General features: G+C 45.2%; 1 protein-coding gene across 1 annotated transcript in view; it reads left to right on the forward strand.

Moving 5' to 3' along the window:
• The window catches only part of LOC135522819 (alpha-1,6-mannosylglycoprotein 6-beta-N-acetylglucosaminyltransferase B-like), a 177,910-nt gene that overhangs the window by 65,992 nt on the left and 96,918 nt on the right, over positions 1-15,000 (forward strand). The window contains exons 5-7 of the mRNA XM_064949441.1: positions 3,934-4,007; positions 8,110-8,295; positions 9,950-10,114. Of these exons, the coding sequence (XP_064805513.1) occupies positions 3,934-4,007; positions 8,110-8,295; positions 9,950-10,114 (425 nt within the window). The remainder of the gene's footprint in view (positions 1-3,933; positions 4,008-8,109; positions 8,296-9,949; positions 10,115-15,000) is intronic.

Raw genomic sequence — 15,000 nt, forward strand, 5'->3', positions numbered from 1 at the left:
TGTGTATCTATGACGTGTGTGTTCTATGTCTCCACGGTGTGTATCTATGACGTGTGCGTTCTATGTCTCCACGGTGTGTATCTATGACGTGTGTTTTCTATGTCTCCACGGTGTGTATCTATGACGTGTGTGTTCTATGTCTCCACGGTGTGTATCTATGACGTGTGTGTTCTATGTCTCCAGGGTGTGTATCTATGACGTGTGCGTTCTATGTCTCCACGGTGTGTATCTATGACGTGTGCGTTCTATGTCTCCACGGTGTGTATCTATGATGTGTGTGTTCTATGTCTCCACGGTGTGTATCTATGATGTGTGTGTCCTATGTCTCCACGTTGTGTATCTATGATGTGTGTGTTCTATGTCTCCACGGTGTGTATCTATGATGTGTGTGTTCTATGTCTCCACGGTGTGTATCTATGATGTGTGTGTATCTATGATGTGTGTGTTCTATGTCTCCACGGTGTGTATCTATGATGTGTGTGTATCTATGACGTGTGCGTTCTATGTCTCCACGGTGTGTATCTATGATGTGTGTGTTCTATGTCTCCACGGTGTGTATCTATGATGTGTGTGTCCTATGTCTCCACGTTGTGTATCTATGATGTGTGTGTTCTATGTCTCCACGGTGTGTATCTATGATGTGTGTGTTCTATGTCTCCACGGTGTGTATCTATGATGTGTGTGTTCTATGTCTCCACGGTGTGTATCTATGATGTGTGTGTATCTATGATGTGTGTGTCCTATGTCTCCACGGTGTGTATCTATGATGTGTGTGTTCTATATCTCCACGGTGTGTATCTATGATGTGTGTGTTCTATATCTCCACGGTGTGCATCTATGATGTGTGTGTTCTATATCTCCACGGTGTGTATCTATGATGTGTGTGTTCTATATCTCCACGGTGTGTATCTATGATGTGTGTGTTCTATATCTCCACGGTGTGTATCTATGATGTGTGTGTTCTATATCTCCACGGTGTGTATCTATGATGTGTGTGTTCTATGATGTGTGTGTTCTATATTTCCAAGCGAGCAACTATGATGTGTGTGTGTGTTCTATATCTCCACAGTGTGCAACTATGATGTGTGTGTTCTATATCTCCAAGCGAGCAACTATGTGTGTGTTCTATATCTCCAAGCGAGCAACTATGATGTGTGTGTGTGATCTATATCTCCACAGTGTGCAACTATGATGTGTGTGTTCTATATCTCCAAGCGAGCAACTATGATGTGTGTGTGTGTTCTATCTATGGTGTGTGTGTTCTATTTCTCCACAGTGTGTATCTACAGTGGGGAGAACAAGTATTTGACACACTGCCGATTTTGCAGGTTTCCCTACAAACAAAGGATGTAGAGGTCTGTAATTTTTATCATAGGTACACTTCAACTGTGAGAGACGGAATCCAAAACAAAAATCCAGAAAATCCCATTGTATGATTTTTAAGTAATTCATTTGCATTTTATTGCATGACATAAGTATTTGATACATCAGAAAAGCAGAACTTAATATTTGGTACAGAAACCTTTGTTTGCAATTACAGAGATCATACGTTTCCTGTAGTTCTTGACCAGGTTTGCAAACACTGCAGCAGGGATTTTGGCCCAGTCCTCCCTACAGACCTTCTCCAGATCCCTCAGGTTTCAGGGCTGTCAATGGGCAATATGGACTTTCAACTCCCTCCAAAGATGTTCTATTGGGTTCAGGTCTGGAGACTGGCTAGGCCACTCCAGGACCTTGAGATGCTTCTTACGGAGCCACTCCTTAGTTGCCCTGGCTGTGTGTTTTGGGTCGTTGCTGCAAGACCCAGCCAAGACCCATTTTCAATGCTCTTACTGAGGGAAGGAGGTTGTTGGCCAAGATCTCGCGATACATGGCCCCATCCATCCTCCTCTAAATACGGTGCAGTCATCCTGTCCCCTTTGCAGAAAAGCATCCCCAAAGAATGATGTTTCCACCTCCATGCTTCACGGTTGGGATGGTGTTCTTGGGGTTGTACTCATCCTTCTTCTTCCTCCAAACACGGCGAGTGGAGATCATCAGACCACATGACCTTCTCCAATTCCTCCTCTGGATCATCCAGATGGTCATTGGCAAACTTCAGACGGGCCTGGACATGCGCTGGCTTGAGCAGTGGGACTTTGCGTGCGCTGCAGGATTTTGATCCATGACGGCGTAGTGTGTTACTAATGGTTTTCTTTGAGACTGTGGTCCCAGCTCTCTTCAGGTCATTGACCAGGTCCTGCCGTGTAGTTCTGGGCTGATCCCTCACCTTCCTCATGATCATTGATGCCCCACGAGGTGAGATCTTGCATGCAGCCCCACACCGAGGGTGATTGACCGTCATCTTGAACTTCTTCCGTTTTCTAATAATTGCGCCAACAGTTGTTGCCTTCTCACCAAGCTGCTTGCCTATTGTCCTGTAGCCCACCCCAGCCTTGTGCAGGTCTACAATTTCATCCCTGATGTCCTTACACAGCTCTCTGGTCTTGGCCATTGTGGAGAGGTTGGAGTCTGTTTGTTTGATTGAGTGTGTGGACTGGTGTCTTTTATACAGGTAACGAGTTCAAACAGGTGCAGTTAATCAAGGTAATGAGTGGAGAACAGGAGGGCTTCTTAAATAAAAACTAACAGGTCTGTGAGAGCCGGAATTCTTACTGGTTGGTAGGTGTTCAAATACTTATGTCATGCAATAAAATGCAAATTAATTACTTAAAAATCAATACAATGTGATTTTCTGGATTTTTGTTTTAGATTCCGTCTCTCACAGTTGAAGTGTTCCTATGATAAAAATTACAGACCTCTACATGCTTTGTAAGTAGGAAAACCTGCAAAATTGGCAGTGTATCAAATACTTGTTCTCCCCACTTTATGTGTGTGTTCTATATCTCCACAGTGTTCTACTATGATGTGTGTGTTCTATATCTCCACAGTGTTCTACTATGATGTGTGTGTTCTATATCTCCACAGTGCTCTACTATGCTGCGTGTGTTCTATATCTCCACAGTGTTCTACTATGATGTGTGTGTTCTATATCTCCACAGTGTTCTACTATGATGTGTGTGTTCTATATCTCCACACTGTGTAGCTATGATGTGTGTGTTCTATATCTCCACAGTGTTCTACTATGCTGCGTGTGTTCTATATCTCCACAGTGTTCTACTATGATGTGTGTGTTCTATATCTCCACAGTGTTCTACTATGATGTGTGTGTTCTATATCTCCACAGTGTTCTACTATGATGTGTGTGTGTTCTATATCTCCACACTGTGTAGCTATGATTCTATACTAGTGTGATGATGTGTGTGTTCTATATCTCCACATGTGTGTGTTCTATACTATGTTCTACTATGTGTTCTATATCTCCACAGTGTTCTACTATGATGTGTGCCTGTTCTATATCTCCACAGTGTTCTACTATGATCTCCACAGTGTTCTACTATGATGTGTGTTCTATATCTCCACAGTGTTCTACTATGATGTGTGTGTTCTATATCTCCACAGTGTTCTACTATGATGTGTGTGTTCTATATCTCCACAGTGTTCTACTATGATGTGTGTGTTCTATATCTCCACAGTGTTCTACTATGCTGCATGTGTTCTATATCTCCACAGTGTTCTACTATGATGTGTGTGTTCTATATCTCCACATCTCCATGTGTTCAGTGTTCTATCTCCACAGTATGATGTGTGTGTTCTATATCTCCACAGTGTTCTACTATGATGTGTGTGTTCTATATCTCCACAGTGTTCTACTATGATGTGTGTGTTCTATATCTCCACAGTGTTCTACTATGATGTGTGTGTTCTATATCTCCACAGTGTTCTACTATGATGTGTGTGTTCTATATCTCCACACTGTGTAGCTATGATGTGTGTGTGTTCTATATCTCCGCAGTGTGTAACTATGATGCGTGTCTCTCTTCTCTTCGGCAGTGAGAGACGGCTCATCAGGCCAGTGTGAGGTACCCAGAGATCCCCGCTACCCAGATTGCCCTGGCAAAGTGGATGTGAGTTTCTCTCTGTCTATCTAGCTAGGCTATAAGAGATTCCCCTGATATCTTATAACCAATGTTCCCTATATGCTCCCCAGGACTGCTGTGCAGAATAAATATAAGCCCGCGTACAGAAGCACGAGGTTGAACTTCACTCAACTTTATAAAGTTTCCCCCCTTACACTATCAACGTTTCCCTTTACTGTGGGAATTGTGATCGAATCAAAGCAATATTAGCCACTTTCAATGCAACATTCAGTAATAAATCAGAGAGAATGACTAAATCATTCAATATGGTTACTGGGCTATCTGATCATAATCTGACACTTATAGCCAGAAAGCTGTCTAAGAGCAGGTTTAACCTCTCTACTGTTACAAAGACGGATCAACTCAGAATACCTAAGAGTGAATTAAGCTATTTTGAAAACGCAATTAAGGGAATGAACTGGAATGATCTCTTGTCCTATACAGACGTGGAAGCTGATAGAACAACTTGACGATCCACAATCCAGACTACAATAAATGGTTTCCTAAAGAAAATCAAATCCAAACTTGGCCAAAAGAGCACAAATCTGGATATCGATGGAAGAACGAGATTATGTTCTAAAAATAGCCCTAAGATCCAAATTAGAGCATGACAGATGTAGGTTTACCATGTTGAGAAATAAGGTGATGTAAGAAATCATACAAGCCAAGGCAAACCTTTTTATTAACATAATTGGTGTAGCAAAGGGAAATTCTAAAGTGATTTGGGAGAATCTAAAAAAGTTAACAGGGAAAGATCATAGTAACACTGCAAAAAGACTAGAAATCATGGTGAATAACAATCTAACACAGGATGCAGTCGAAATAGCAATAGCCTTCAATTCCTACTTTATTGACTCTGTCAGGGTACTGACACAGAACCCCTCCACTGGTTTATTGGGCTCAGTGCTAGTGAATGACACTCAACCTGTCTTCATCATAAGGGAGGTTTCTGAGTCAAAGGTGAACAAAGTGATTAGCTCACTAAAGAACTCTAAAGCCAAAGATGTGTTTGGGATGGACTCTACCTTTCTTAAAAACTACAAAGAGTCACTCATTGGCCCCATTACTAAGGTCACCAACACATCTATTGGTCTCGGGGTGTTTCCAACGGTATGGAAGTCGGCCATAATAACGGCCATCTTTAAATCAGGCGACCCTGCTGACGTGAGTAACTACAGGCCCATTAGTATACTACCTGTGGTGTCAAAGGTTGTTGAAAAGTGTGTAGCAGAACAACTGATTGCCCACCTCAACAACAGCCCCTTCACGTTACACTCCATGCAGTTTGGCTTCAGAGCGAAACACTCCACTGAAACGGCAAACAAAAACCCAACACAAAACAGGCTGGTGCCTAAATATGATTCCCAATCAAAGACAATGACTAACACCTGCCTCTGATTGAGAACCATATCATAGGCCAAACATAGAAACGGGAAAACTAGACACACAACATAGAATGCCCACTCAGCTCACGTCCTGACCAACACTAAAACAAAGAAAACACAAAAGAACTATGGTCAGAACGTGACAGAGGGCAACAGATGCTACTGAGGAAGATGTCTATGTGTCAGGGGAGAAGCTCCAGGTGGTATCTGATTTGAAGTACCTTGGCATCATACTTGATTCCAACCTCTCTTTTAAAAAGCATGTGAAAAAGGTCATTCAAATCACCAAATTCAACCTAGCTAATTTCCGATTTATATGAAATTGTTTGACTTACAGAGGTAGAAAAAATGTACTTCAAATCTATGATACTCCCCCACTTAACATACTGCTTGGCTAGTTGGGCTCAAGCTTGCTGTACAACATTAAGACCTATTCAGACTGTCTACAAACAGGCTCTCAAAGTGCTTGATAGGAAGCCCAATAGCCACCATCACTGTTACATCCTCGGAAAGCATGAGCTCCTGAGTTGGGAGAATCTTGTGCAATACACCGACGCATGTCTTGTATTCAAGATCCTAAATGGCCTGGCTCCCCCTCCACTCAGTATTTTTGCTAAACAGAAAACCCAAACATATGGCAGCAGATCCACAAGGTCTGCCAAGAGAGGTGACTGTATAGTTCCCTTAAGGAAAAGCACCTTTAGTAAATCCGTTGTCGCTGTGAGAGCTACCCATGTCTGGAATACACTGCCATCAGACACACATAACTGCACCACATATCACAGTTTCACAAAATGCTTGAAGACATGGCTAAAGGTCAATCAGATTTGTGAACATGGTCCCTAGCTGTGTGTTGCCGCTTTCCATGTCTGTTGTCTGTAGCTTATAAGGTGTGGAAACACTTTGTTGCTTTTATAAATTTTGTCTTGCTGCTTTTTTGTTCTATGTTGCTCTGTCTGTATGCTACGTCTTGCTTGTCCTATGTTGCTCTGTCTGTATGCTATGTTTTGCTTGTCCTATGTTGCTATTGTCTATATTATAAATGTTTTTAATAACCTGCCCAGGGACTGCGGTTGAAAATTAGCCGGCTGGCTAAAACCGGCACTTTTACTGAAACGTTGATTAATGTGCACTGTCCATGTAAAAATAAAGTAAACTCAAACTCAAGATTTTGTTGTAGGTAGAACGCATCAGAGAAGGATTCTATTGCATTGACACGCTTGACTCAACCCATACTCTACACAGACTCGTGAGGCATAACCAATCAGAGATGAAGTAGGCCTATATGCAATAGACCATTGCAATATATGGACCTGTGCCTATCACTTTAAACTGGACTATGTTTACAGCATGTGCATGTTTCGAGATTAAAGAGAGAGCTGCATGTAGCCATGTGTTGAGATTAAAGAGAGAGCTGCATGTAGCCATGTTTTGAGATTAAAGAGAGAGCTGCATGTAGCCATGTTTTGAGATTAAAGAGAGAGCTGCATGTAGCCATGTGTTGAGATTAAAGAGAGAGCTGCATGTAGCCATGTGTTGAGATTAAAGAGAGAGCTGCATGTAGCCATGTTTTGAGATTAAAGAGAGAGCTGCATGTAGCCATGTTTTGAGATTAAAAGAGAGCTGCATGTAGCCATGTTTTGAGATTAAAGAGAGAGCTGCATGTAGCCATGTTTTGAGATTAAAGAGAGAGCTGCATGTAGCCATGTTTTGAGATTAAAGAGAGAGCTGCATGTAGCCATGTTTTGAGATTAAAGAGAGAGCTGCATGTAGCCATGTTTTGAGATTAAAGAGAGAGCTGCATGTAGCCATGTTTTGAGATTAAAGAGAGAGCTGCATGTAGCCATGTGTGCGCATTTTGTTCATATCCTTTGCTAGTTAGTGAGTTATTAGCCCAGTTGTAGATCATTTGTAGTCAGCAGTGATTGCTTCCTATAAGAACACAAAGCATGTTCATTTCTAGACATCTTTGAAAAGTGAGTCTAGTAAACTGTATTTTTTTTGTCTTAAAGAGGCAGTCTTGTATTTTGAGACAGACTTGAGTAAACTAAGTAGCCAGTAGGCAGAACGTAGCATAATTTGTCTGATTCTCTGTAATAATGCTATGGGAATAATAATGCATTTTATTTTGTAAAGTGGTTTCTATACAGTCACTTCCTTGTCTGAAGGACAAGTGGATAGACAGGTTAATGTCAAATCCTGCATGTTTTTTTTCTTCCAAAATTCTCATGGAATGCAATACCTTGAACACCGCACATTGGCTGCTACTGTAGGCTGAATGATGGAGCAGCTCTTTCCATGTTAAAATGCTATGGGATGCATTTTTCTCCATTGCTTTCGATGGTAGGCCCCTCTGGTAGGCCTTCATTACGATCAAATAGCCACAGTAGCCTACTTAGTGGGTACAGCCTCAGTTACACCAGTAAACGAGCGCTGGAAGTTGCACGGAACTTTCACAACATTCAAGCTTGTGCTCAAGTTTGCGCTCAGCAGACCTGAAATTAGCTCAGTGATAAAAATGAGAGGGAACGTTACTTATAACCTGTAATTCCATCCAACTGCACATAGGAACTTAGGTCCATCTAATATATGACGAAAACTCCCTATCCTTTTAATATGACCTGTGGCAATTATTTTATTCTTTGATTTGTGTTCACCAAAGACAAAGTCACCTGACCATTACACTTTGACCCCTGTATCACCAGTGGATGCGTGCCCGCTGGACCTCAGACCCCTGCTATGCCTTCTACGGGGTGGACGGCTCCGACTGCTCCTTCCTCATCTACCTGAGCGAGGTGGAGTGGTTCTGCCCCCCTCTGGCCTGGAGGAACCACAGCAGCCCCCCCACCGTCCATACACACACACGCCAGACCGCCACCACCAAGAGACAGGTGAGACACACACACAGAACCCCTCCCACAGTCACCGAACAACCACCATCAAGAGACTGGGAAGAGGGACACACACGCAAAGGAAGACACATACACTCACACAAGCAGATGCCCGTCTACGCACGAGCCCTGCTAAGCAAGGCGTGGCTAAAGCTGACATGTTTAGGCACTTACACACTAATTCACACTCGAAAGAGCACAGTCAATAGACAAATGGATCTTCATACTTACACTGTATAAGCTTGAATGGTAGATATGAAAACACATTTTAATGAACGCACGCCCGCCTTCTCTGCTAATTGTTTTACTGTGTTCATCTCTCTCCTCCATCTCCTCCCTCTGCTCCCTCTCCTCCCTCTACTCCCTCTCCTCCATCTGCTCCCTCTCCTCCCTCTCTTCCCTCTCCTCCCTCTCTTCCCTCCATCTCTCTCTTCCCTCCATCTCTCTTGTCCCTCTCCTCCGTATCCTCCCTCTCCTCCCTCTCTCGTTGTACTGCTGTAGAGCAATCTCCACACGCTGCACAAATTAACTCTTTACACTCAAACATGCAGCTCAGTGCCTGACACTATTTGCGGAACGGTGTTCAAGGCTGAGTCAATATGGGCTGCACAGTCCCTGCACAGCTATTAACCAGGTTCAGAGATCCCTACACACAGAGAGATCCCCCAACACAAGGTGTGTGTGTGTCTTGTGTGAGTGTGTGAGTGTGAATGCCGGATGTATCTGTGTGAATTGTCTGCTGTACTTTAGTATTGAAGAGCTTTATTAGTGTTTGGCAACATTTCTAATTACAGCAGTGATTCTGTTAGCCAGATAATCTAGGCCATTTATAGCAGGGTCTTTGAGTGAGCATATAGGTGTGTATCTGTATGTGTGTGTGTGTGTGTGTGTGTGTGTGTGTGTGTGTGTGTGTGTGTGTGTGTGTGTGTGTGTGTGTGTGTGTGTGTGTGTGTGTGTGTGTGTGTGTGTGTGTGTGTGTGTGTGTCTGTGTGATGGACAGAGAGAGAGAGAGACTTTCAGACGACACAGTCAGAGCTGTTTAACTAGCACAGGTTCCTCTAGAGACTTGGCTTGCAGTTTCTCCCCAGAGAACACAGGCTGCACACACTCCTCCGAACTACTGTGTTCCTCTGGCAGAAGGGGATGTGGGAGAGGAGCCTGTGTGGGTAGCTATCATGTACTGCCATATTCAGTATACCTGTAGGCTCGCTCCCGTTGACCTCCTCTCTTCTCATCCTCCCTCCCACACTCGCTCCGTCTCTCACCCTCCTTTTGTGTCTTTCTTCACTACTTACATTCTCTCTGCATCTCTGTAAAGATATAGGCTTTTATTGTTTGTGATTTTAGATCATATCATTTTTTGAAAGATCAAACTGTGGGGGGAATGAACCTCTGTCTCTCTCTCCCTCCCTCCCTCTCTCTCTCTCTCTCTCTCTCCCTCTCTCTCCCTCTCCCTCTCCCTCTCCCTCCCTCCCTCCCTCTCTCTCTCTCTCTCTCTCTCTCTCTCTCTCTCTCTCCCTCTCCCTCTCCCTCTCCCTCTCCCTCTCCCTCTCCCTCTCTCTCCCTCTCTCCCTCTCCCTCCCTCTCCCTCTCTCTCCCTCCCTCTCTCTCTCCCTCCCTCTCTCTCTCCCTCCCTCCCTCTCCCTCCCTATAGGCTGCGTTCCGTACAGACCTGTCATCTCTGCTGGACCTGGTTGGCACGGGGAAAGAGTCACTGAGCTTCATGAAGCGCCGCATGAGGAGGCTGGCGCCACAGTGGGGCACGGCCGCCCAGCGCCTCCACGCCAAGCTGCGCCAACGCTGGAGGGAACAGAAGAAGGTAGAGATGAGATGAGAGGAGAGAGAGAGAGAGAGAGAGAGAGAGAGAGAGAGGGAGATTAGGGTTGAGAGTTTCAAATAACCTTTATTTTTTCTGGGAACCCACAACACGACAAACACTCAAGCAAAACCATGGTTACACATCAATTACAAACACAACACCAAATCTAACATCCACAGTAACTAAACATCACAGCCTCTGAATAACCCATATACTCATAAACAGAGTTGTTAATCAATATTGTTAACCATTTTGTAATCGGCAAACTCAACCCTCAGTCTCGCTGCATCATCCCCTCCAACCATCCCACCCCATCCACAGACCCCTGTCCACGAATACTGTTCTTTCGAGTCTTCCATATTGCTAATTTAGCTGCCCCTGACACAACATTAAGCAAGAGAACGACACCTCTTCGACTAAACCTGTACTTTGGCCTAAATATGAACTGTTGGGAAGAGAAAAACCTCTCCCAGAGCTGAGAACCAGCTAGTGATCAGGCCAATCATCCCGACCAACCGGGGACACTGTAAAAACTGCCAAAGATTCCGACTCGGCACAGCATGGACACCCTTCCCCAACAGTAGGATCCAGGTGTACCAGATGCACATTGGTGGTTATGTATTATCCTCCATTGGAGGTCAGCTGTCCCCTTTTCAATAGGCAGTTTGTATTTAGACCGCCAACAGCCTTGTGAGGAGGCACCTGGACAAAATACACCCTCCCACCTTGTCGAATTTACCCCTCCAGGGAAGAAGCATGGCACACTTTTACACCGATTTTCTTTCCCAACGCCTTGAACTGTCGCCAGCTCCGGGGTATCGAGGGAAAGCAGCATCCCTAAGTCCTCCTCTAATGCCCGTGCCGCAGCAGCACTAGCAGTCAGCACAGGGAACACAACCCAGACCCTCCGTCCATCGATCAGAATTGGAAGTGACAGTCGCATACTGCCGATGACGTAACTGGCAAGGAGTCGCGGACCACAGCGACGACATTCCTCGGTAGGCCGAGATGATCGGATCCCCGCTCTTTCTCCCAGCTCCTCCAGCGATCTGCTCCGGCTCCGCATCAGATGACCCAGCTTGGTTCACCCCACACTTAACAGGCATGAACGTAGGCTGGCTTGAACCCAGAGCTGACTGGGACTGGATGGCAGTGTTGTAAAAAACAAAAGAGGCTCTTCAAAAAGCCACATCCCCGGTGGCGTGCCGCCTTACGGGGGACTGAACGAAAACTCTCCAAGTCTGCATAACAGACTGACAAGCCAGTCAGGCCAGACAAATCACCCCCCTCTAGCTTTGAGGAAAAGATCTTTGTCTAAGCAGCCCGCTCTCTTCATCAATGTATAGGCTGTGTCGACCCAGCTAGAACCATCACTCTGGGCTGCTTGAAACCGGAAAGCCCTCTGAAGCTCTTGTATCAACCCCACACACACACACACACACACACACACACCTTCACCATACATGAGGGCCCCAGCATAAAGTCATCCAAGACAAAATAATCCCCCAAACCCAAAAGGCTTTCATTGTTTTGAACAAGTACTGGTGGTCCACACGGTCAAAAGCCTTCCCCTGTTCCAAAGAAAGCAAACCCACGTTCACATCCGACAGCTTACAAATGTCTAAAACATCTCTTATTCGTAGCAAGTTATCAACAATAGAGCAGTCAGGTACACAGTAAGACTGGTCCTTGTGGACCAACAGCCCCAGATATCCTTTCAACCTGTTTGAGAGACATCCCGATACAATTTTATATTCTGCACACAGCAATGCAACAGGTCGCCAATTTTTTATGAGAGCCAAATCCCCCTTTTTTTTGGCAACAATGAAAGCACAGCATGTTGACAGGATACAGGAAGAGAACCCTCATGGAAAGATTCACAAACCACTTCATAACCCCCCCAATATACCCCCAACAGTGCTTATAGAACTCAGATGGTAAACCATCGATGCCAGGGGCCTGATGGGAGCTGCATCACTGCTGTGGACAGCTCCTGCAGAGTAATGTCAGAGTCCAAAGCAGCTCTCTGCTCAGGTCCCAATTGAGGAAGTCCATGTAACGCCTGTTCAGCACACAGAGAGTCACAATCCTCCGCCTTATATAGGGCAGAGTACCAATCCACGGCATGTTGGCGCATTTCACTGTCATCCGTGGTCACCTTCCCATCAGGGAGACGAAGGCAGACCATCTGTTTGTGTTGCAATGTCGACTGTCCTACTGTAGGTTTTTCATCCATATCCTTGAGGGTAGCAAAGCGAGACCTAATCAAGGCACCCTTCACTCTTTCATGGAGAATCGACCTCAGTTGATGTCTCTTGTCCTGTAAGGTCATTAGTCCGGGGTCGTTCTGAGTGAGCAACTTCAATTCAACTGATTTGATGTCCTGTTCAAGGGCCCTGATAGTCTCTTTAACTTCAATAGAGAGAGAGCAGTATACTGTTGATAAAACACACGTATTTGGGCCTTCCCAACCTCCCACCATTGTCTCACGGACTCAAAATTCAATTTAGTAACACTCCATTTTTCCCAAAAACAACAACAACTTTTCACAAAACATGACATAATGTAACAATTTAACATTAAAATACCAGTAAGGTGATGACCTTCGTGGACAGGACAAGTGAATATCAACAGTAACATTATGGTGATCAGAGAAACCCACAGGAGTAATGTCACACCTTCCAACCCTACTACAGTAGTGATCAGATACATACAACCTGTCTAACCTTCCAACCCTACTACAGTAGTGATCAGATACATACAACCTGTCTCCTCCACTACCTGGGAGACTAGCCACACCTGAACCCCCTCATGTACCCCATTACTCTTAGTGGGCATCTCCTCCACTACCTGGGAGACTAGCTCCACATGAACCCCCTCATGTACCCCATTACTCTTAGTGGGCATCTCCTCCACTACCTGGGAGACTAGCTCCACATGAACCCCCTCATGTACCCCATTACTCGTAGTGGGCATCTCCTCCACTACCTGGGAGACTAGCCACACCTGAACCCCCTCATGTACCCCATTACTCTTAGTGGGCATCTCCTCCACTACCTGGGAGACTAGCTCCACATGAACCCCCTCATGTACCCCATTACTCTTAGTGGGCATCTCCTGCACTACCTGGGAGACTAGCCACACCTGAACCCCCTCATGTACCCCATTACTCGTAGTGGGCATCTCCTCCACTACCTGGGAGACTAGCTCCACATGAACCCCCTCATGTACCCCATTACTCTTAGTGGGCATCTCCTCCACTACCTGGGAGACTAGCCACACCTGAACCCCCTCATGTACCCCATTACTCGTAGTGGGCATCTCCTCCACTACCTGGGAGACTAGCCACACCTGAACCCCCTCATGTACCCCATCACTCTTAGTGGGCATCTCCTCCACTACCTGAGAGACTAGCTCCACATGAACCCCCTCCTGTTGTAACGGAATTCCTCTTCTTCAGAGGAAGAGTAGCAAGGATCAGACCAATGTGCAGCGTGGTAAGTGTCCATAATGATATATTTAATAAATCAACAGAACACTGAACAAAAATAACAAAAGTACAAACAAACAACCGAAACAGTCCCGTATGGTGAAAACACCAACACAGGATACAACCACCCACAAAACACTATAGAAAACAGGCTACCTAAATATGGCTCCCAATCAGAGACAACGGCTGACACCTGCCTCTGATTGAGGACCATACTAGGCCAAACACATTGAAATATAACAACAGAACAAAACATAGAAAAACAACATAGAATGTCCACCCCAACTCACGCCCTGACCAACTAAAATAAAGACATAAAAAAGGAACTAAGGTCAGAACGTGACACCTGTACCCCATCACTCTTACTGGACATCATCTCACCAGTCTGAGGAAATGGCTCCCCAGATCCATCCTTACCTACTACAACAATATGTTTCTGCTGTATAACAGACACTATGTTCCCCCCTGGTACAAGCTGCAACTCCGTACCCTCAACACGGACAACGTGTTCCTCAGCAACAGGTGCTTGTGTGCTGCTCTACCACTGTCGGCCCACCTCTCCCTACATCAGTGGACCCAGGAGTTACGAGGACCACCCGCGCCCCTCCCTCCGCCTTCTCCCTTTTCGGGCAAGCATGTCACTTATAGCCAACATCCCCACACTCAAAACACCGTTGACTAACCCATATTTGCATAGGCCAAATGCAGTCTGTTGTCATACGTGACTTTAAACCATAACTCCAAAGTCTGCTCCGGTGAGTCCAAAAACATAAACACCTGTCGCCGAAATGACATGACCTGTTTCAGAGCCGGGTGTTTACAACCCAACGGGAAAATCTTAATTGAACTCGCAAACTTCCCAAGAACACAATAACTCGCGCTCCAATAGCTCATTGGGAATAAACGCCGGTATTAAAACCTCCTCCACAGTGACAGTAGCTTCAGGAACACACCTAAAGCCGTGCCGAAGTGACAGGGACGGCGTCCCCATGTGGGTCGCCATCCCCGCCAAAGCCAGGGCAATTTCGACAAGAGAAACAATATACTTAATTCTACCACGACAAATAAATAAAATAAATAATCACCTTAATCATGCAAAGGAAGGAAAACCACCAAGAAAAGGAAAACAAGAAGGAAAACATCAGGCGACCTAAACTCCAGACAACACTCACACTCGCTCATACAATTCCCAGCATGCACCAAACACTCCCAGCATGCACCAAACACTCCCAGCATGCAGAGAGTGAGTGGTAGAGAAGGGGAGAGGTAAAGGAGACAGAGAGAGGTACAGTAGAGAGAGAAAGAGGAAGAGAGAGAGGTACAGTAGAGAGAGAGAGGTACAGTAGAGAGAGAAAGAGGTAGAGAGAGGTACAGTAGAGAGAGAAAGAGGTAGAGA

Source organism: Oncorhynchus masou, chromosome 4 (assembly GCF_036934945.1).
Source record: "Oncorhynchus masou masou isolate Uvic2021 chromosome 4, UVic_Omas_1.1, whole genome shotgun sequence".
Lineage (NCBI taxonomy): Eukaryota > Metazoa > Chordata > Actinopteri > Salmoniformes > Salmonidae > Oncorhynchus > Oncorhynchus masou.